Source organism: Pleurodeles waltl, chromosome 1_2 (assembly GCF_031143425.1).
Source record: "Pleurodeles waltl isolate 20211129_DDA chromosome 1_2, aPleWal1.hap1.20221129, whole genome shotgun sequence".
Lineage (NCBI taxonomy): Eukaryota > Metazoa > Chordata > Amphibia > Caudata > Salamandridae > Pleurodeles > Pleurodeles waltl.
Window position 1 is genome coordinate 894,195,036 of NC_090437.1, and position 22,164 is coordinate 894,217,199.

The window sequence follows — 22,164 nt, forward strand, 5'->3', positions numbered from 1 at the left end:
GTAATGGTAGACCTGTAGCCATGTTTTCCTTGTCACACTAGTGGATTCCACAATAAAGGCTGCAGTCAAAAGGTGACATTCAACTTTCCAAGTCAAGGGTGCAGTTTCTACACCATATACTATGGCCTTATAGAAGAGTTAAATATGTCAATCAAGAGTTAGACAGTTTTTATAAGTTTTAAGGATCACAGCAAATACACTGGGCACTGGACAGCTGTACCCCAGTGTGCAATCTAAAAACCACCAATTAACTTCAGCCAAAAATAGGGGTTACCACGAAAAAAGGAGCATTTTATCACATCATGTAATTAATTTCAGAATGTAATGGCATTCTCTGTAGTTGTAAGGCTGTCATAGTGTCTCCTATGTAGCTGCACCTGTATGCAGTGGATTAAAGGTAGAGGGTGTGCACCGTGCAACTGACTAATTTTGATCCAGCTGTAAGGAAACAGGGTTGTTGCAGGTTTCCCCCACTTTCTGGCCCCATTTGGACTACTAGCTGATATTGTTACTCTGAGAGTGCTCTGAGGCCTTTTAACCAGATCTCAGTGCCCGTTTCGGACTGATCACAAAGTATATGTAAAATTGGCCATACCCAATTGGCAAGTGCTGACTTACTTATAGGTCCCTAGTATATGGTACCCAGGGTAACCAGGGCATGTAAGCCAGAGTGTCCATCCATGGCTGCAACACATTTTGACCCACCCTGAGTGTGATAAAGGACAAAATGGCTCCCAGTGCCACTGCAGACTGGAAGAGCAATGTTTACAATGCTTGTTCATTTTTGTCATTTAAACCAATGTTAAAGCCACAACTTCTCTTAACCTTATATATATATAGGCCTATCATGCCATATGGCAGGGAGCTATATATTGTTAAGTAAAACATATATTTTTCATATGTCTTAACAGCAACACTTCTAAATTGCTGTTTTGCATGGGAAAAGTTATTAGCCCCATCGGTTAACACCCCAGCCTGGCTAATTCCTGAATGGGACTATCTAACTGGGTACTGTAAGGTATTAAATCAGTCATGGCAATAAACTCAATCTGATGTCCAGGTTGAATTCAATGTCACAATTAATGTTCTGCACCTTTTAAAAAGTTGACACTCTGTGCCCCGGCTGGTCCAGTAGTCACACACGGGCTCTGGCAGACAGAGAGCTTTCTTCCCACCTTCGGAGACCTTTGAATGGCTCCCAGGCTTAAGAACAAAGTCAGTTGCCCCAGAGTGAGGTGTGACCTCCTCTCCCAAGATGGTCACTGGGGTGTTAGCCCAAAAGACACAATTCAAAGGGGAAGCCAACTTTGTTGGGCAAATGGTAATAACACACCTGGGCTGACTTTTGTTCTTGTACACAAGTCGGAAAACGGACAGAGAGGGAAACCCAGTGCCCAAACTGTGTTTCTCATAGGCTTGTGGCCCTCCGGTAGCCACACCATGAGATTGGGCTACCAAGCTCCTGACGACCGAAGAGGGGTCCCGACATCTTTAGAGTGGCTAGAATAGTGCACTCTGGGATAGCCAGATGCCACACATTACAAGAAGCACAACACCTGAAGGGAGGGGACATAGAAGCCCATTGGCTAGTGGCCGTGTGATCCCCTCAGGGCACTTTCCTGGAATAAATATGGCACCCCTGGCACCTTGCCCCTCAGATCACGTTGGATTTGGAGAAAGGACCGAAGAAGGACTGCCAAGCTACCTTTGAACCTGCACAAATGGAGGCTGCACCGTCAGAAGGACTGCACATGCTGCATTTTGGGCTAGTGAAGTTTGGATTGTGTCTGTGGCTCCTGGTTTGGGGAAAAGTTGATTTCCGGCCCCATATGAAAGCAGTGACTCCAAGCATCAGTTGGCTGATACCCTGGAACCAGCTCCAGGACAAAATAGCTGAAGAAGCCCAAATCGACAAGTTGGTAGCCACTGCATAATTTCTGCTGCTTCCAGTTGCCAGGCACCCTATAGGATAAATCCAAGATAGCCAAAGGTTGCACCCGTGTGTGCCGGATCCGAAGTGTTATCAGAGTCGAGATTCATCGCCCACGAAGGACACTAGCAATTCTCCACCCTTAAAACACCTTAACACACCCACTCTCCACTCATCCCTGAACACTAAAAAACCCACACTGCCCTTAAACACCAGCCATCCATGACCTATAAGAACTCCTCGTTATCCTGAACTATGAATCCCTAAACCCTAAAAGCCCCTTTCTACATCTAAACTCCACTCATCCATGAATCTTTTAAACCCCTAACCACCCTCAACTCCACCCCATCCTGAACCCCAAAAACTCTTCGCCATCCCGGTAGTGACCCATTCTTGAACCTTAAAAACCCTCACAAGCCCTAAACTCTCCCATCTATGAACCCTAAAACCCCTCAACACCCTGTAGTGCTTTCCTCTTATCTAGTTTCTAAGCACTAACATAACACACCAGCAATGCACTTCTGAGGTCAAAGAAGACTTTTATTGTTGTTAATTCTTCCCCAACCACAATTTTTATGTTGACGAATTAGTAGCTTTCAAGCCCGCGTTAATCAAACAAAATATATCAGTTTGCAATATACACAGCAGGTTATATTTATAAGATATTGAATGCAAAGCAAAACAAATACTTCACCGTGTGGGAAACTATTTACAGCTTCATCTTTCTAAGGTCTGCAAGCTGATGACCCCTGTCAGCCGCGAGAAAGAGATTCATCTACCCACACGGGATTGCTGGCAGCTGGCGCCAAGCTCCAGCACAAGGTCCGGCAGATTCGAATCTGAATCTCTGCAGCCTGTGTCATTCGTTACAAAGGGGTGCCCCCTCCTCTCAGACCTGGGAAACTGAGCAAGCCTTTTGGAGACTGGCCAGGTCTCCAAGACTACTCCTGTTCCCAAGCTCAAGCGAAGAAAAACAACACCCATGTACTCTCTCTTATCAGGTCTAGTCTACTGTGAGAAAAACATCTTGGTTCATCTGGTGCAAAAACACAGCTTGGAAAAATACAGCTTGGATTCTCAACTGCAATGTCTAACTCCACGTTAAAGGCAATGGGCAGCTAACCTAAATATCAAATGCAATGTCTAGTGTCATGTCAAAGCCAATAAGCATCTAAGCTGAATACAAAATGCAATGTCTTATATCATGTCAAAGCCCATAGGCAGCTGAGCTGAATACAAAATGCAATGTATAATATCATGTCAAAGCCAATAGGCAGTTAAGCTGAATACAAAATGCAATATATAATATCATGTCAAAGCCCATAGGCAGAATATCTAATAGCATGTCAAAGTCAATAGGCAGCTAAATTGAATACATCATGTCAAAGCCAATAGGAATGCAATGTCAAAGCCAATAGGCGGCTAGACTGGATACAGCATGTCAAAGCCAATAGGCAGAATACAGAATGTAATGACTAATGCAATGTCAAAGGCCATAGGCGGCTAAACTGAATACAGAAAGTAATGGCTAATGCAATGTCAAAGCCAATAGGCAGAATACAGAATGTAATGACTAATGCAATGTCAAAGCCCATAGGCGGCTAAACTGAACAAAACATACCATGTGCTACTGGTGAACATTGAGCAACTAATATGCGCAGTGGTGAAACACAAAGTCATTGGTCAAAACAAAATTTAACAAATGGCAGTACATTCCGCCCTTTGACCAATGAATTCTTGTTTCACATATCTCCTGTTTCAAACAAAAACAAAAAAACATCAGCACAAACAAAAAAAAAACATTATCAGCAAGTCAGATTTGAATGATCAAAGCAATCCCTGTAAAGCAATAGAAGTGAATTAACACATTGATCTCATAACCTTTCACATCAGATACATCTACATAGAAAAGACTGGGCAATTTTTATACTCTGAATGAGTCTCTAATTCAACAGTGTTAGCAATTTGATGTGGCATGAGTTCTACTCATGTAAAGGGGCACGGTCCACCTGAAAGGTTTGCTGGAAGATAAGCAAAAGTCAGAGTTCCATACGAGAGGGAAAAAAAAAAAACACAGCTTAGTTCCAGTGGAAGAATGCAATCAAACAAGTTGAACTTGAACTGAAGGCGCAGTTTGCGCAAAATGGATCCATGGTGCTGGCACTTTACTCAGCCAGGTTCAGGTTGGGGATTCGGTCCCTTCCCCGACCCCACATGCACACACCGGAAGGGGAACCACACAGCACACTCAGGGACAGTGGCGAAACGTGGTAGGATCTGCAAAAGAAACAAGTATGACTTTTCTTGCAAATAACATTTTTCATTTAAACTGCACCCTTCCTCTTTCTTTCCCTGTTTTATAATCAGCAGGACGTTTTTGAGGCCCTTTGTTATATTTTCTGCAGGTTCTGGAGGATCACTTGGGGCTTCAGCCCACACATCAGCACTGAGGTTTTTATCTGCTGCGCCACAGCTTCCCTTTTCTTGCACTGTCAGAAGGGCTGGGGCAGACTCCTTCTTTAACAAACCTCCATTCACTGCACTTTTGCCAATTTGGGCCATTCTGTCTCCAATTTGTTTGAATGAATCAGATTCTTTTCTAGGTATCAGCATAATTTCGATTTTTCCTTGGTAATTTGCAGCAATCACTCTCCCTAAAACCTGATCAATTTGCCATTTCTGTCCTGGTAACTTTCCTCTCCCCAACTGCTCTGTGACTGCTTGCATGACAGATTGCTTTTGGGCGTACTGCACAGTTTTTATCAAATCTAGGGGAATGTGCATCTCTCTCATCTCTGCCCACCTGTAAGTGGCTTTTTCTCTCAGCTGTTCACATTTCTGGGGCACCCACTTAGCCATCCCCACTAAGGCAGAATTCTGGGTGAACACTTCTCTCTCTGAATTTTTCTCATTAACATCTGCAAGGTAATTGAACCAGTTAGGTGCTAAAACATTAGCAATGAACCAAAAATCAGCGTAAAAATGACACATCTCACGTAGCTCTTGCTTAAAAATCTGACACACATTATACAACGCTGTTCCTTCTACTGTGCCAGAAAGCAACATTTCAGTCAATGAATCATTAGTAAAACAAACATGCTTTTTATCTTCAGTGGACACGAATTCAAATGGTGCACTCAACTTCATTGGGGACTCTTTTATCTGTGGTACTCTAGCCCTGTCTTGCAAGTACCAGATCCATTGTATGATTCTAGCTAGGGGCACTATTTTCTTCCCTTGTTCTTGAATTACATGTACATAAGTATTTCCTTCTTGCACTGCGCAGAAACCTAAAGTCTGCATTATTTCATTTGCCAAATCACAAGCGCGCAACTGCATATAATTTTTCACAGTGACCATATACAAAAGTGTTAGGATTTCTCTCAAATGAGGGCTATTCTTTTTCCAAAAATCAAACAAGCTAATGAAACTCGGGGTGTCTTGCTCTAAAATCCTTCGTTTTACTTGTGCATTTTGCAACGGTAACTCGTAAATCACATTCTGGTCTCTCTCCTTCGTGTTATCAGTTAAGGAATGCATTTTGGCTGCCAAAAAAACCCTGGCTCACACGAAAACTCAGTGCAGCTCGGAGCTGTCTTAACCCCCTCATTACTGGAATGGGAAAAGAAAGAACCAACATTTTTATAACTTTCAGCATTATTTTGAATTATTGTATCCTGGCTAATTTGCTCACGTAAATTCCTATTTTCATGTTCCAACTTCCTACATTTCTCCTGCATTTCTCTGTAAACAGATAAAGGTATCCAGACCTTTCTGTCATCATTACTTCCAAAAGACACTTTTTCTACATATGTACAACAGAAATTATTTCTCAAAACACTATCAGGCATTTTAGCTACACATGCATTTTCAGACATGGTCTGTCATGCTTCTGTGATTCTCCAAACAACAAAAACAATTCCTGTAATTCTCCAAACAACAAAAAAACAATTACACTTTTAAAGTGTGCACTTAGAAATCTACCAACTCGTCAACACCCTCTTAATCACCTCTTAATGACCGACCCCACTCCTGGTACCAATTGTAGTGCTTTCCTCTTATCTAGTTTCTAAGCACTAACATAACACACCAGCAATGCACTTCTGAGGTCAAAGAAGACTTTTATTGTTGTTAATTCTTCCCAAACCACAATTTTTATGTTGACGAATTAGTAGCTTTCAAGCCCGCGTTAATCAAACAAAATATATCAGTTTGCAATATACACAGCAGGTTATATTTATAAGATATTGAATGCAAAGCAAAACAAATACTTCACCGTGTGGGAAACTATTTACAGCTTCATCTTTCTAAGGTCTGCAAGCTGATGACCCCTGTCAGCCGCGAGAAAGAGATTCATCTACCCACACAGGATTGCTGGCAGCTGGCGCCAAGCTCCAGCACGAGGTCCGGCAGATTCGAATCTGAATCTCTGCAGCCTGTGTCATTCGTTACAAAGGTGTGCCCCCTCCTCTCAGACCTGGGAAACTGAGCAAGCCTTTTGGAGACTGGCCAGGTCTCCAAGACTACTCCTGTTCCCAAGCTCAAGCGAAGAAAAACAACACCCATGTACTCTCTCTTATCAGGTCTAGTCTACTGTGAGAAAAACATCTTGGTTCATCTGGTGCAAAAACACAGCTTGGAAAAATACAGCTTGGATTCTCAACTGCAATGTCTAACTCCACGTTAAAGGCAATGGGCAGCTAACCTAAATATCAAATGCAATGTCTAGTGTCATGTCAAAGCCAATAAGCATCTAAGCTGAATACAAAATGCAATGTCTTATATCATGTCAAAGCCCATAGGCAGCTGGGCTGAATACAAAATGCAATGTATAATATCATGTCAAAGCCAATAGGCAGTTAAGCTGAATACAAAATGCAATATATAATATCATGTCAAAGCCCATAGGCAGAATATCTAATAGCATGTCAAAGTCAATAGGCAGCTAAATTGAATACATCATGTCAAAGCCAATAGGAATGCAATGTCAAAGCCAATAGGCGGCTAGACTGGATACAGCATGTCAAAGCCAATAGGCAGAATACAGAATGTAATGACTAATGCAATGTCAAAGCCCACAGGCGGCTAAACTGAATACAGAAAGTAATGGCTAATGCAATGTCAAAGCCAATAGGCAGAATACAGAATGTAATGACTAATGCAATGTCAAAGCCCATAGGCGGCTAAACTGAACAAAACATACCATGTGCTACTGGTGAACATTGAGCAACTAATATGCGCAGTGGTGAAACACAAAGTCATTGGTCAAAACAAAATTTAACAAATGGCAGTACACACCCTTATACTTTTCCAATCCCTGAATCCTAAAAACACCTCACACACCTAAAAGCCACTCAGCCACAAACCCTAAAATCCCCTTACCATCCCTACACACCACCCATCTCTGAACCCTAAAAAACTATTTCTAAGCCGTAACCCTAATTATTCCTGACCCATAAAACCTCTCATCACCCTAAGCATTAGTTATCTCTGGACCCTAAAACCTCACAGTATTCCTAAACTCCACCTGAGTTTAATGTAATTTTGGATTTTTCCTTAAAAGTATCTTTCCTTTAAAATGTTTCCTTTAATTTTTTGTTTGTGTTTCCTTTAAATTGGTGATTTGGTTTCCTCTAAAGTGGTTTCTCAGTTTTAATTTTCCATTAATTCACACACACCCTAAAAATTCATACAAATGTACTCTATTTTTATAATTTGTTGTCCTGGTTCTTTCATGTTGTATGACTTTCATATTTTGTTGTTTGGTCCTCTTAACTGCTTTACACTAAGTTCCTTTCTTTGTTAAGCCTTGCTGCTCAAAGTCACAGCTTCCCCAGAACTGTATTGAACTGTACGCGGATGATGTCCTCCATATTCTTTCTGACCTTCTTACAAGCGGCCCCCATTGTCTCCAGATCTTTGCTGAGGCATTTGGCCTACACATTAACCCAGCAAAGTTAATGCTGGTGCCTTTGTCACCATCGCGCTTAATGTGATGGGCAGAACAGCCCTACATAAGATGATGGTATTGCCAAGATTGTTATACCTCTTTCAAATTTTTCTGCAACTCATGTCCCGCCATTGGTTCCGTGAGATGGATTCAGTGGTGATCACCTTTCTCTGGCACAACTCCAGGCCACACTTAGCATTTGTAAATTGTTAGCATGTGCCGTACTATGGCAGCCTCGGTATGGCTAACCATTATCTCTACTACCTCGCATTGCAGCTTCTGGTGATTGATTGGTCCAATGGTGGGGTGGTCTGATCCAGCCTACAGGGTGGAGCTGACCTCGCTCGGGTTTCATCTAGTCATGGCAATTCTATACGCTGCCAGTGTTCCAGCTGCACTGCCAGAGATAACCCAGGGGGTCTTTCTTGGATGGCGGGCTGCTCTCCGCCTCAATGGGTGGAACTATAAAGTCACCCTCCAGACTCCCCTGTGGCAGGGTACATGGCTGAGGGAAACGGCTGCCTAGAGGGGTTTGCATGTTGGGATGCAATAGGCATCTCAGAACTGGGCGATATCTTGTTTGGTACACACAAATACTCCTTTTAGGAGCTCTAAGCTACATACACATTATCCTCAACACAATTTCACAAACATCTTCAATAGTGAAACGCGCTGCAAGGCATGCTTCTCACTGAATTTTGTCCCTTGGAGGCTAAGCTCCTGATGGGTGCACTGGGGAAGGGCGGTGTCTCACAGATGTACCACACCGCACCATGATGCAGTGATGCCCCCCCCCCGGGTCATCACGATCTCCTCCAGACTTCGTTTTATGCAAAACTCCTGTTCGAGTGTGTAGGCCTCCTTCTTAGCCCCACATGCTTTCGCCGTCCACAAACTGTGATACTGGACCACTGTAGCTGAGGAATTATCAGAGGTAATGGGATGTTAGATGAAACTTTCACCTCAGATGCTGATTCTGGGTATCTTTGAGGGTGCTGGTGGCTCGAGGGCAGACCGAACGCTTCTGAGGACGGCTACCATGACAGCCAAGCGAGATAGAGCAGCTTGCTGGAGAGATCCTGGACCCCCTACACTGCCTCAGTGACATTGTTGAATTGACTGGTGCATCCAGCAAGAGAAAGTGGTGTATGAAGCCAGAGGATGCCCCTCCAAGCATGAACAGGTGGTACATGGTGGGAACACTCTGGGTTGGGTCCATGGTGGAAACACTCTGGGTTGGGTCCGCCATTGTAACCATGACTGTATGATGGCTGTTCAGCTGCTCTGCTCGCTCCACTGTGGATTACTGTATTAGCTATACTCTTGATGCAAGAAATAGCTGTTGCACTAGAATAACTGAATATGATGTGATGTTTGTACCGAAAATCAATAACAAATTGTTTATACAAAAAAGAAAAACGGGCCCAATAGACCATGACCCAGACCAACAAACCTCCGAAAACCGACCTACACACTGAACTGTCTGATATCTCATCGGTTAGTGCCTGATTTCCGTATAGGTCAGTCCAACCCTGATCACAATGCCCCTTTTAGATAATGTTGCAGTATAACACCTTTTCTAAAGTTCTTTATTGCACCTCCTGTTTGATTTGTTTTTGTCACTGATAGCTTATTTGTAGTGTCAGATGTACTTTTGTTGTAACCTTAGTACAGTTTTCCTGTCCGGGAAACTCAACAAGTGCATGCATGTGAATATCAATCTTAACCTTGTATTTGCAAACATATTTTGTTTTATAATGTTGGAAAACTGCATCGTGATTTGTACTTTATTATTGTATTTTTCCCTATTTAACACTTGCCCTCTTATGCCTTATATTTTAGTCAAGAAACAAATGCAATAAACTATCTGTGTAATCTATCTCCAGCTGTATGGATTGTATATATTTTCTAGGTGTCGGGACTTGCCTTAAATCCTCAAACAGAATGAATAATCTTTACTCTTGGATACACTTATAAAAGAACAATTTCAGACCATGGAATCATTTACCTATGAAGGCATTTTCTCCCCTTATTGGGGATACTTTGCTCTTGAAGGGCGACCTGAAAGGGACCCCTCTCAAATGCTACATCAGTTTTTAGGATCTCATGGATGAACCCACTAAATTGCGCTTGATTTGAATCTGATGCTAGAACATAAAATCACAGTGTCTAGTGCTTTCATCTATTCTTGGTGTGACTATTGTAATGCCATTTTGTAGGGCTGTCTCCAAAAAATGTAAGCAGACTACACTGCATTCAGAATGCCGCCACAAGATCCGTTTGCAGGTTATGGAAGCCTTGCATCGTCTCTGGCAACCGTAACACCTTGCATTGTCCTTTCATCAGAAAGAATAAGATTATCAAAGTTCCATGTGTTATGTACAGAACTTCTTACCAGGCTCCAGACCTTTCTGAGTATAAGCTTGGCTCCGAACTCTGCAGAGTCTTAAGGAAACTACTTCTGGTTGCAAACTTCAAGCCTTCCAAATGGGGCGGAAAATCGTTTAGGCCTCTATTGTCCAATATATCCGCCACCTCTTTTTAAGAAAATTGTTCTCAAATTAAGAAATGTATTACAGGCCTGGAAAACATCCAGGTCAGTCGTTTATGCATAGTTAGAGCATTGTATGCATACCCGTAGCCCTGTAGCTCTGTCATTGCTAAGCCTCTGAAGTGCCAACTTCTTTTGTTGCAAGTCTGTTCTAAAATCCATCTAGATAGACAGACAGCATTTTAGGAGTACTTTCCCTTATGGTTTTATTATGCTTTTTGTAATTAAAATTTAATATAATTGTAGTTTAATATATATATTGCTTCATAATCACGTAGAAGTGCTACTGTTACTGTTACTAAGGTTTCCATCCATGGAAGGATGAAAGTCTGAGTGAGCATGCCTGGATTCGAACTCCTGAGATGCGGAATACTGCATTTGTCAGCAGAGAGCATGTAGTTGAGTCATCTTGACCACCTGTATGAACAAACACTACCCAATGAGGTGTTTTGAAATTTGAAAAAGTATTTTCATTACTTTTACATATTGAGGGGAATATTTACAACCCCTTGTGCCACTGTTGAATCACTTTCTGTGATGCAACGGTGGTGCAAGCTGTAAACTCATATCTTTGAGGCCATGCCGAGCCACTTTGAAGGTCTCATAGATATGGAGTAAGGCAAGGCAGCGCAAATAGGCGTTGTGGTGGGTGTTCCCGCGCAATACCCATGGATTTTGACTCATCCCCAGATTTACAAGACCTTGTAAACCTGGAGAGGCACCAAAACCTTACACATCCCAGGGAAGGAGCAACAAGGAGAAATATCTTTATTTCTCCGTGTTTTCCCTCGTTCTATGTGTGCTGCATTGTGCAGCACACATAGAAAGAAGGAAAAGCCTTTCAGGATTATTTTCTGTGTAGGAAAGTGTCCCTTCTTGCACAAAAACAGACCTGTCTACAACACAGACAAAATTATATCATGGTGCAAGGGTGCCTGCGTTGGTGCTAGGCTGCCAAAACAGCACCAGCGTATTGAGAAAGGAATGCACTGTATGCCATAAATACGGCGCATTCCTGCCCATTACTTTTGATGGAGGGCAGCACAGCTAGATGACTTGCTGCGCTGCCCTGTGCCAAAAGCCCATAAATATGGGCCTGACTGTGTAGGAGCAGTTTGAGAGTTAGACTGCAAATCTAAAGTTTGCATGCTAGAAATTTGACCTGATTGAAAATTGATTTTATTAACGTAAATGTTCTGTTTTCTGATAGGATCTTAGGAAAGCAGCTGGTGTTTCCAAAGGACGAAGGATTCCAACATGTCCAGAGCAGAACTTCTAGCTCTGTGTACACAAGATCATTCCCTGACCTCTCTGAAAGCAGCAGTGACTTAAAAGAGTATGCCAATCTCTTATTTCTGTCTAACAATCTTTTTTAAAATAGAAACTATGTTCCTGCGGCGTACAATCGATTTGTAAGTGTAAATATGACATTCATTTTGTCTAATTTACAAGAAAATATGACATTTTAATTGAAAGACATATGCCTGTTGTGCATTCTTTTTTGTTTTTTGCGTGAAGGGGTATTGCTATTGTGTAGAAAACGTATTTCGAATTTCTAGAAACCTCTGACTAACATGCCCTGTGTTCCTCCCCCTAATTTCACATCACTGTGCGAGCCTCCTACACCTGAACAAATTCATTTTTATGGCTATTGTGGTGTGGAGGACATAACTCTCTACAGGATAATCTGTTGAGGAGGGCACATTTTGTCTTTTTACATATTGCTATTTTTAAATGTCTTAACAGTTTATGCTGGTGGTATTAAAAAACCCAATGTTTTTCTTTTAAAAGTAGTTGTCCTCTTGCGTTCAGCAAATCAAAAACAAAATCTAATTTTCAAAGTTTAATTTGAGAACATATCTTGTAATAACTGCAGACGAGGTCTTTCGCTTTTTATGGATGAGTTTATGTAACAATGTTCGTGCACTCACCCAGATTTTTACTTTCTGTACCTTTTATTACAGACTCTGCATCTCAGGCTCCAAAGTGATTCCAACTGCATCCCCACTGCACAGAGAATCAGAGTTGATTTCAGTTGGACGATCTTCTATTTCAGATTCCTCTGCTTATTCTTTTTTGGAGGAGGAAATCTATGATGTTGATGGAAAAATTGAGGAATATCTTGCGTACGACAGCAAAGAACAGTAAGCAGCAGAAGTTCATAAAACAAGCAGTGGCATAGCCAGTACACCTGGGATTAACATGATAAAGCATGCAAACATACATGCAGAAATGATATTTCCATGCAATACCATGTTAAGCCTGTTGGCTTTGTCAGGGTTCAATAATGGTATTGGTGATAATGTTATGAATGGTGTTGCTGGTCGTACTTGTGGTATTGGTGGTAGTGTGGTTTCTATGGTAGTATTGGTGTTACTGGCATTGGTGGTATTAGCGATGGTGTGCTACTCGAGGAGGTGGTAGAATTGACGGTGTGGTATTGGTGGTACATTTGGTTGTGGTATTGGTGGCTGTGTGGTGGCTGTGTGGTATCGTGGATTGTACTGGCATTGCTGGTGATATTGGTGATTGTACTGATAGCACTGATCTCGATCAGTGGTTCCCAGCCTGTGGTCCAGGGATCCCTGGGGGTCCGCAAAGCCTCCTCAGGGGGTCTGCGACTGCTTAGAAAATTAAATATTATTAACAGATTAATAAAGTGTATATAAATAAAGTGGCTAAGTGCACAACTGAACATTTTAAAACGTTCAGTAAATGTCAAGGAATTCGAAATTCGAGGCTAAACATTATATTATTATCCTCAAATTGATTTGTGGGAGCAGTAGAGGTACGTCAAAAAGAATATAGTATGGACGATGTGTGACTTCAATTGAATTTAGTAAAGCTCTGACCTTCATATTAAAAAAAAAAAAAATACATATTGTTTTATTTAAATTTGTTTGCAAATTACATTAAATGTGTTACCATTTTTGTATGTATTTAATGGAATGCCTGTTTATGTATTTTTTTGTATTGTTTTAGGGTACAAATCATGGGCAATGCTTAGGCCGGGGTCCTCAGCCAGGCTACCAGTTAATGACTCAGTAGGGGGTCCCCAGATTCCAATAATGACTCAGTGGGGGTCCCCGGGTTCTGGTAATGATAAAGTGGGGGTCCATAGAAGTCAAAAGGTTGGGAACCACTGATCTAGATATTATTGGTGTTGCTGGTGCTGGAAGTACTTTGGTGGTTGTAATACTGGTGTAAAGTTGGTTGTATTCTTATTGGGGGTATTTGTGGGGTATTTCAGGTGATGTGGTATAGAGGTGGTATTTAAATACATGGTTTTGGTGGTATAGGTATGGGTCAACAACACAAAAAAATAGTACGGCGTGAAGTTACAGTTGTGAAGACCGTCAGTAAGGCACCTACACGTGGGGTCTTCCCCTTACAGAATAGGTGGTCTCACACACATAATAGTCATGCCTCATCATTTGACCACCTATCACCACTCTGGTAAGACAGTGCCACCAGGGTGAACTCATCCTCGTGGTCTGGGCTTCCCAGAGGGAGCACTCAAATGTTGTTACACTGGATAGTTCAGGGATCCAGTTAAGATTTAAAATTACTTACAGGATCACCAAGGTCTTTTGTGTCTTTAATCATGGTGTCTGTTGGTAAGGTTAAAAGAAAAAGATGGGGAGTGTTTGAGTACAATTATTCATAGTGTCCCTTTAGTTGTCGAAACCTATCCTTTCCTCTTTGAAGAGACTCACACGGACTGCCCCAGGCCCCTTAGGCTTATGCCAACAATAACATGCCTTTTTTAAGGAGAGGCCGAAGAAGGGGAACAGGGAAAAAGAAAGGGGTGAATTGGAAACCAAGAGAGGAGATTTCAGAAGTCAAGCTACCGAAAGAGAATGCCCCCAGCATCAGCAAGATGTGACCTCTTCACCATCAACTTGAGTAACAGGAACCTAGACGAAGTGGAAATAAGGGTACTCCACAAGGGACTGGGCTTTGTCCCGACCCGTAGACTAGATATTTTCAAGGTAAGAACTGAAATATCTGAGGTCTTCTGAAAAGTGAGATTAAAAACGTTTTTCAATGACCATCTGGAAGGTACCACAGAAGACCAAAAAAACACCAGCCTACGTCCTAAGTCTACGTTCTGCCCAGCAACTAGTCTTATGCCCCCGAGGTTTTGGCATTCGAAAAGTCAGTCAGTCGAAAGATTGACAGTTTGAAGAATGTACAAGCTAACTGGTATCACAATACAAGCACAACCTGCTTCAATTTCATAGTTTTCATCCACAAGCCCTAAAGGAGAAAGTACCATTTGGCCAGTTTTTACGACTGGGGCGCAACTTCTTCAATCTAAAGGATTATACCAGCCATGCTAAGAAACTTACCAAGAAATTGTCTGACAAGAAGTATCCTGGCTATCTCATCAAGAGAGCTGACAAGAGGGCACGCAATAAACAAAGCGAACAACTACTGGCATCCTTTCTAAACAAAAGGAAGAGAGACTAATCTGTGTCATCACCTCCAACAGAGTACAACAAATAATCAGGGAAGATTGGAAAATACTTATATCTGGGGCACTGTCCTTTAGTTAACCACTACATGCTTTCAAAAAAGCTAGAAGCTTTTGTGACATGATAGTCCACACCCGACCACGGGAGCGGACACCTGTAACAACTCAGTCTACACTATGGAACCTGCCTCCACCATCAGGCCATCACCCATGCGGGAACTGCAGCGTATGCCAGCTCACCAAGAAAACAATAAGCCTGGAATTGGGCCTACAGACCCCTTGGGAGTTAAAGTCATTAACTAATTGCAATAGTAGAAATGTGGTGTATATGATCAGATATCCCTGCAAGTTACAGTGTATCAGAATGACAACCATAAGTGTGGGAACACGCATCTGAGAGCATAGAAGTACAATCCTCTGCAAGCAAGACGCGACAAAACTAACTGGCCACTACATTCTAAAAAATCATAATGCCAACGAAATGGAATGGTTTGTCATTGAGAAATTGCAACAGACAAGGGCTGACAAGAGCAGGCTACTCTTTGGATCTGAGCAGAAATGGGTCTGGCACTTACAGACACACACGTATGGGCTAAACAATGAAATACATTGGTCCATGTTGTAAGGGAAATAACTTGCTGGGAGAGCAATCAAGACGGCTCTGGTTCTCCTTCCCCTTTTCTTTCCCCTATTGTTTCTTTTCTTTTCCCTTGTTTTCTTTCCTCTTTTTCTACCCACCTCCCTTCCCCATGCCTCGCCCTTCCATTCTTTTTCCCCTCCCCTTCTTCTTCTTCTTCTTTTTTTTGTCCTCCACCCCTTCCCTCTCCCCACCCTATGCCTCTTCCCATTTTTCTGTCCCTCTGCTTTTGTTCCCTCTCGCTTTCCTTCCTCTCTACCCCCGTTTTTTTCCCCCTTTCCTTACCCCTTGCCTCCTCCCCCGGCACCTGGTCCTACCCCTTCTCTCCTTTCCCCCAACTACCTCCCACCTGAAACCTCCCCTATCATTCCTTCCACCGCCTCCCACCTAGTGCCCACATGCTGATGCGTAGCGCAGTAACTACATCCCCCAGCAGGCCATTGTGATGCGCACACCAGTGTCACATTTATGAAGCATCCCATCGGACGCCAGACACTTGCCTGGCTGACACATATAAGGGGTTCTCCTCGCCAGCCCACTGTATATAGCGGCTGGGTGGAGGACCGAATAGGTGGCAAGGAACGATGCTCCCTTTGACGCGGTAAGTCCCACAAACAACCCTCCCTCGGGGGACATATATACGCGGGGATCGATCTGGCTCCCCCCGGTGCATGGTTGTTTAAGTACCATAAGCTCTATAGAGACGCATAGGAATGGACGAGATACGAGGGAGGGCTGGGGGTCTGTATTATTTTCAAGCACTCTCCCCCAACATATCCCTACCGCTCATATGCTCAAAAGCATCTTATTATAATAAAAAAATTAAAAAAACAGTTAAGTGTCGCACACGGGGGACACTTATGGTTTTCTAACTCTAACTAGCCCCATATAGATGGGTTGGTTACAAGGGAGGGCTAGGGGTCCAAAATACATTAAACACCCCCCCTTAGAACAAACCAACCCTAGAGTGCTTGTCCAAGGTATGGAGGGCTCCATACATTACCAATAGAGTCTCTACTGCAACTCAATAGCTTGAAAAATAGCTTGTACCTGTCACAGTTTAATTACTTGTTAGTCTCTAACCATTCCGTTCCGCATGTTCTTCGGCATCCCCACCCCAGACCAGGGGTCAGTGACTCTGATGAGCTAGGGTAAGGAAGTATTCTAATACACAGTTGTATTATCTAATATGTACTAAGGGACTGTTGCCCCCAGGTTCACGCAAATGTTGTATTGCATGGTTTGCTGTTTATAATTACACCTACAGTACACCATTGGGCACCGTGTTTGCAGTGGGGTGGTGTTTGATATTGGATTACATTTTGCCCACCTTGGATATAGCCTTCACTGCATGCTTCCTACATAGTCACTTCTGGTAAGGATCAGATTTAATGTGTTCTGTTGTTCCTCTCTCTCCGCAAGTGGAGTAATTGTCAGGTAGCCCCCCACCCCTTTTTAGTCAGTGTGTGTCTCTTCAAAGAGGAAAAGATAGGTTTCTTCACACACCTCAGCGAACAGGGATCTTAGGCCCTGAAGAATGCCCCAGACTAACTATGGCTGTTAGCGCTTCTGTCCTTAATTAGCAAACTTACAAGGGGACGAGTATAGGTCGATGAACCTTTTGACTCGTTTAAGATGTTCTTACCATAGCTCCAGAACAGAAAAAATAATCAATACACAATAATCAATAATCATTAGTAATCAATAAATCAATAATCAATGGAGTCAGTAAACGTCCCGCACCATGACCTTTCAGCCATGAATAACAACACCTTTAGTAAAGTTTAGTAAGTTTATTTCCCTTATATTAACATTGATAAAGTCTTGTAGATTAACCTCAAAATCAAATGGAACACATATAAGAACAATACTGGTTGACCAAAACGCCGAAAGAAACACAATCTAACCAAAGCTTGAATCACAACACATTCTAAGGCAACGTTGCAAACCAATAGCAGAGTTAAATGCAATAGAGATATAAAATACATAGAATTCAGCAAGATAGCTTGTCAAACATTGTCCCTGCAATTTGTCAGTCGTCATTTGAATATCTTCAACTAACCCAGATTAGCATCAGCATGTTGGACTTCATGCAAAACAATTTGGAACACAAATTTAGAAGAACATCTAAAAAACTGTCCAGACAGCGCAGTTGGTACCTAGAAAGAAAAAGCATAAAAATGCAACTCAGTCACATTGTCATATCTACCTATCCACAGTATGGGTCAGCAAGCAGAATCAGTCTTCGTCCTCAGGTCATCAATCGATCAGTAAAACATCAGACTCTCAGAGAGTATGAGCCCAATGACAGAATATCAAATCTCTCCTTCTCGCAAAGCCATTCTAGATCTCTGGTCTCATAATCTGAAAATCTCTCTCTAGTCTGAAGTCTTTTCCCTCCGTTGCGTTGTTATATCGAAGTCACCTAAACTATCCCCTAATTTCCCAATTGGTCAAGTAATCGTATGTTTATACACTACCCTGTAATATTTCTATCCCAAATCTATGAATTCTAATATTGCGCTCTTCACACGAAGTTGATTGGTCTGCTTTCAGATGTCCTCATCATCCGGCTCGTCAGGTAACAAATTGTTGCATCTTCCTCTCCAGTCAGTGTCTTCATTGTTCGCGTCCTGGGAAAGTACATCTCACACACATTTACACAAAAGTTGTTACGAATAAAGAGACATTGTCTCCTGCTAGTTGGCTCTCACAGGAAGCTTCTGATAAGCATTTTATTAAAACAATGAACATTTTACAGTTAGTTCACTCTGTCAGCATTTTCTATTGAATGCTAAGAAATACAGCTTCTGCATGAGGCCTGGCAAAACTAGGCCAAGACACTTGCTAAGTTAAGGCCTACAATTAATAATTAAGAACACACTTAATAACCCTAAATATGACATATTACTACATTAATCTAATACAGTTTCAATATTTCATCAGTATTAATCATTAATTAGTACATTTCGGGAATACTGGTGGCCATTCTTCAAGGTCACTTTTTCAAATGTGTGCTTTATTTTTCTATACGTTATTCATTTTCTCCATAAGTCATTATTCAAAATACATAAACACTCATTAATAATTTCTAATCAAGACATCTGCTTCAGCATGGCTCATCGTGAGGGCAGAAACATGTTGGCCGCAACAACGAAAGGGACAGTATGAGTCATTGTACTCAAACACTGGCCATCATTTGCTTTTAACCTTATCAACAGACACCATGATTAAAGGTGAGAAAGACCTTAGTGATCTTGTAGGTCATTTTAATTCTTAACTGGATCCCTGAACTATCCAGAGTAACAACATTTGAGTACTCCCTCTGGGAAGCCCAGACCACGAGGATGAGTCCGCTCTGGTGGCATTGTCTTACCAGAGTGGGGATATGTGGTCAAATGATGAAGCATGACACTATTATGTGTGTGAGACCACCTATTCCGTAAAGGGAAGGCCCCATGTGTAGGTGCCGTACTGACGGTCTTCACAAACCGTAACTATTTTTTATGTTGTTGGTGCATGTGTTGGGAGGCAGTATGGGTGTGTGAACCTCCCTTTCTCTCCTCCTTGTGTATGAAGGTATTGGTATGGGTATTGATGTGTGGGGGTTGATATTGGTGTAGATCATGCTGATGGTGCTGATAGTATTGTTGACGCAGTATTATTACTGTTGGTATGGTATTACCAGTGGCATTTGCGGCCATCTTGCTGTTGATATTGGTATCAATTATGTTATTGATGCGGTGGCAGTGTTAAAGGTGAATGTGTGGTATTAGTGCTTTAATATTGCTGGTTGTGTTCCTTGCGGAGGTGGTGTGATGAACAAAAAGTAATTAGGAGGCTTTTTATGGTCAGACTGACGTCTAAGTAAGAAATGACAAAAGGGATTGCTTTTTCATACGAGACAGGTAAGAGATAAATCAATGTGACCAAAAAGTTGATGACTGAGTGTACATTTTTTTACATAAAATAGTCCTTCATGCATTGTAAATTAAGTACTCATTAGAAGACAGAGTGATTCACTAAACAGCAGGTAGCTTGATGGTGAGCGTGGAAATACCCCTTTGGACTGGCCAAAGATGTGATTAACAACGAATCAAGTCAATATACAAAATAAATGCTAAAGGTCTGATCTGTGTGCCAAATCAATCAGATTCGCTTGTGGTGCGTTTGATTTCGTTGTGGAACCGTAATTAGTGTGCGATATCATGTAATAGTGGATCTTGAATGTGTTTACAATTTTAGTGATGATGAGAATTTGGAACAAAAGAAAGCCCAGCTTCATCGAAGGAGGATCAAACGCGGCATCCCACCCATTTCTCCCAACGCCTGTATTAAAGATACTGTGGCCGCAGAAGTATTCGATGACGCGTGGAGAGATGTGGTGCGGAGTTTGGAAGAGTTGATAACGAAGGATTGGGAGCTTGCTCTTGCAGGTGAGGGGCTCTTGCCTTCCTTCAATATAGCAGCCAATTCAGGAGATTGTTAGGAATCTACTCTTTTTTTCAGATTTATTTTGTAGCTTTTTTACATGGAAATTGTGAGTTTGTAAACCTCATCACGAAAGGTACTGTTGGCTACAAAGGCAGAACTGGTTGGAAAAGACTTACATTAGAGAGGGAAGCTTGGCTGCTACAGCTAGGACTAGAGGTTACGAGCGTGAAACTAAACTGGGCATGACTGGAAGCGGCAGATAGTTATGAGCAGACACTCTATTTCTCTCTCTACGTTTGATAGTAGCTGCAGGGTGGGAACCTAACCAGAAACTAAGGTACATTTTGCCTTTATTATTTTAGCTTAGAAAACCGCAGCTGTTTTTTTGTGGCCAACCACTTTCAAATGTTTCTTTCAATCTCTTGACAATTCCTGAGGGCCCCTGTACCACTGGGACTGATACCACTCTGCCCATATGCTCGCTATCTCCCCAGTTCCTAGCGTCCTGCGTTTAGCTGCCGAATGTTCCACGTACATTTTGCAGAATGAGTAGTGGCTCATACATTGCACAATGGCGCCACCTGTTTGCAACACACATATGTTACAACGTTGTTTTATCGTTCATTTAAACTTTCGTCGTCAGCAGCTGAACACACAAACAGTGCTCCTGTTGCTTGGGGTTTGTTTTCAAATTTCGTTTTTGTACCATCAAAGATTAGCCAATTGCAACGGTGCTGCAGAAACATTTATGAACAAAAGGCAAATGAGAACCAAAAAAAACAACAGGAGAGCATAGATTTTCAAGGGAAGACTTAGCTTGTGAAAAAGCTATCATTGCTTTTAAGTACAACCTGTTGAAATGTTAACTAAACGTTTCAAAATCAACTGGCTTAATTTATAACTAGCGTTCGTCTAGGCATACGTGTACGGTGTATGCTAAAATGCAAAATCCCATTTTCATGGCAATACATTTAAACGTAAAGGGCCCGATTAGGGTTAAAAAAACAGACATTATTTTTTAAATAACTCTGGATATCACTTAATCCTTCCATTCAAAAATATTTTTCCTTTATATGTTCTTTTTCCTACCCTCTTCACCACTCCCCACAGTGTGAAATCTGAGGTAATTGGTGCTCCTCCCCAAACTTTCTGTAGCTCACTGAGGTGGACGTAAATTAAGCACTCATATTTCATTGAGTTATACCTGATCAGAGCTAACAAGTTTTCAGATTGCTTATGTGTAACATTCCCATGTGTAGATATGAGTGACATTCAACCAACACATTTGTGACAGACATTTTTTTGCGAGTAAAACCTTGCAATGAAGTGCATGGAAACATACATATCAGAAATAGCACCCTTTTGAACAATAGAAGCTCTAAAAGATCTTGAATGTACTGCAGAACCTGAAATGGAATTCCACTATTCTACCGTCCTCCCAGCCAGGCATGGCTCAAATGTGACAATTTATCAGAGGGATTCGGCAGCTCAGCACCGCATGGACCAGCAGCCAGCAGCTGGTACCACTAGCCACCAGTACACTGGCAACTTTGGTGAAATGCAGCCAGGACGTCTCGAGAGTCTTGTGGTTTGGGGCGCAATAATGCATGACCAATGCATTTAAGTGTGTAGAGCCTTGTGGTTGGGGGTGCAATAATGCATGACCAATGCATTTAAATGAGGTGATGCAGACAGCAGTAAAGTGCATTAGTCTGACCCTTGATGCGTGTTACTTGGCAAGGAAGTGGGGAAGTGCCTGGTGGAATATATAACTGCCAAGTTTCCCAGGCCCAAGTGTGATGTGTTGCTCCACTCCAGGTTTTTTCCTTTGAATTCTAGGACTTGTTTGTCTATTAAACAAAGCGCCAACAGAACATGTGATACAATGGCTAATGCTGCTGCCGGACTCCGCTTGATTGAATCCCTGTCCATATTGTGCCAATAATTATGCAGGATGAGGTGTAATGTAGATGTCGAATTGTAAATAATTAAGAAGCCGCAGTGTATTTCTAGACACTAAGGCAGCACAGTGAGTGCTCTCACGCTGCCAGCAGCACGCTCACTGCTATGAAGCTCCTTGATCAGCGTGCCTCGTGGGGTGGTCAGGGGGGCGCTATAAAATGTGAATAATACATTTTAGTTCAGTGATGCGGACAGCACACTAAAATGCATTAGTGCAGCCCCT

The 22,164-nt window shown here is 42.1% G+C and overlaps 1 protein-coding gene across 4 annotated transcripts in view; it reads left to right on the forward strand.

Annotated features, from left to right (window-relative positions):
- FAM149A (family with sequence similarity 149 member A) overlaps window positions 1-22,164 on the forward strand; it is a 348,769-nt gene that overhangs the window by 260,214 nt on the left and 66,391 nt on the right. For all 4 annotated transcript variants that reach the window (XM_069200080.1, XM_069200089.1, XM_069200105.1 and 1 more), the window contains exons 5-7: window positions 11,642-11,767; window positions 12,396-12,575; window positions 19,791-19,981. In XM_069200080.1, the coding sequence (XP_069056181.1) occupies window positions 11,642-11,767; window positions 12,396-12,575; window positions 19,791-19,981 (497 nt within the window). The remainder of the gene's footprint in view (window positions 1-11,641; window positions 11,768-12,395; window positions 12,576-19,790; window positions 19,982-22,164) is intronic.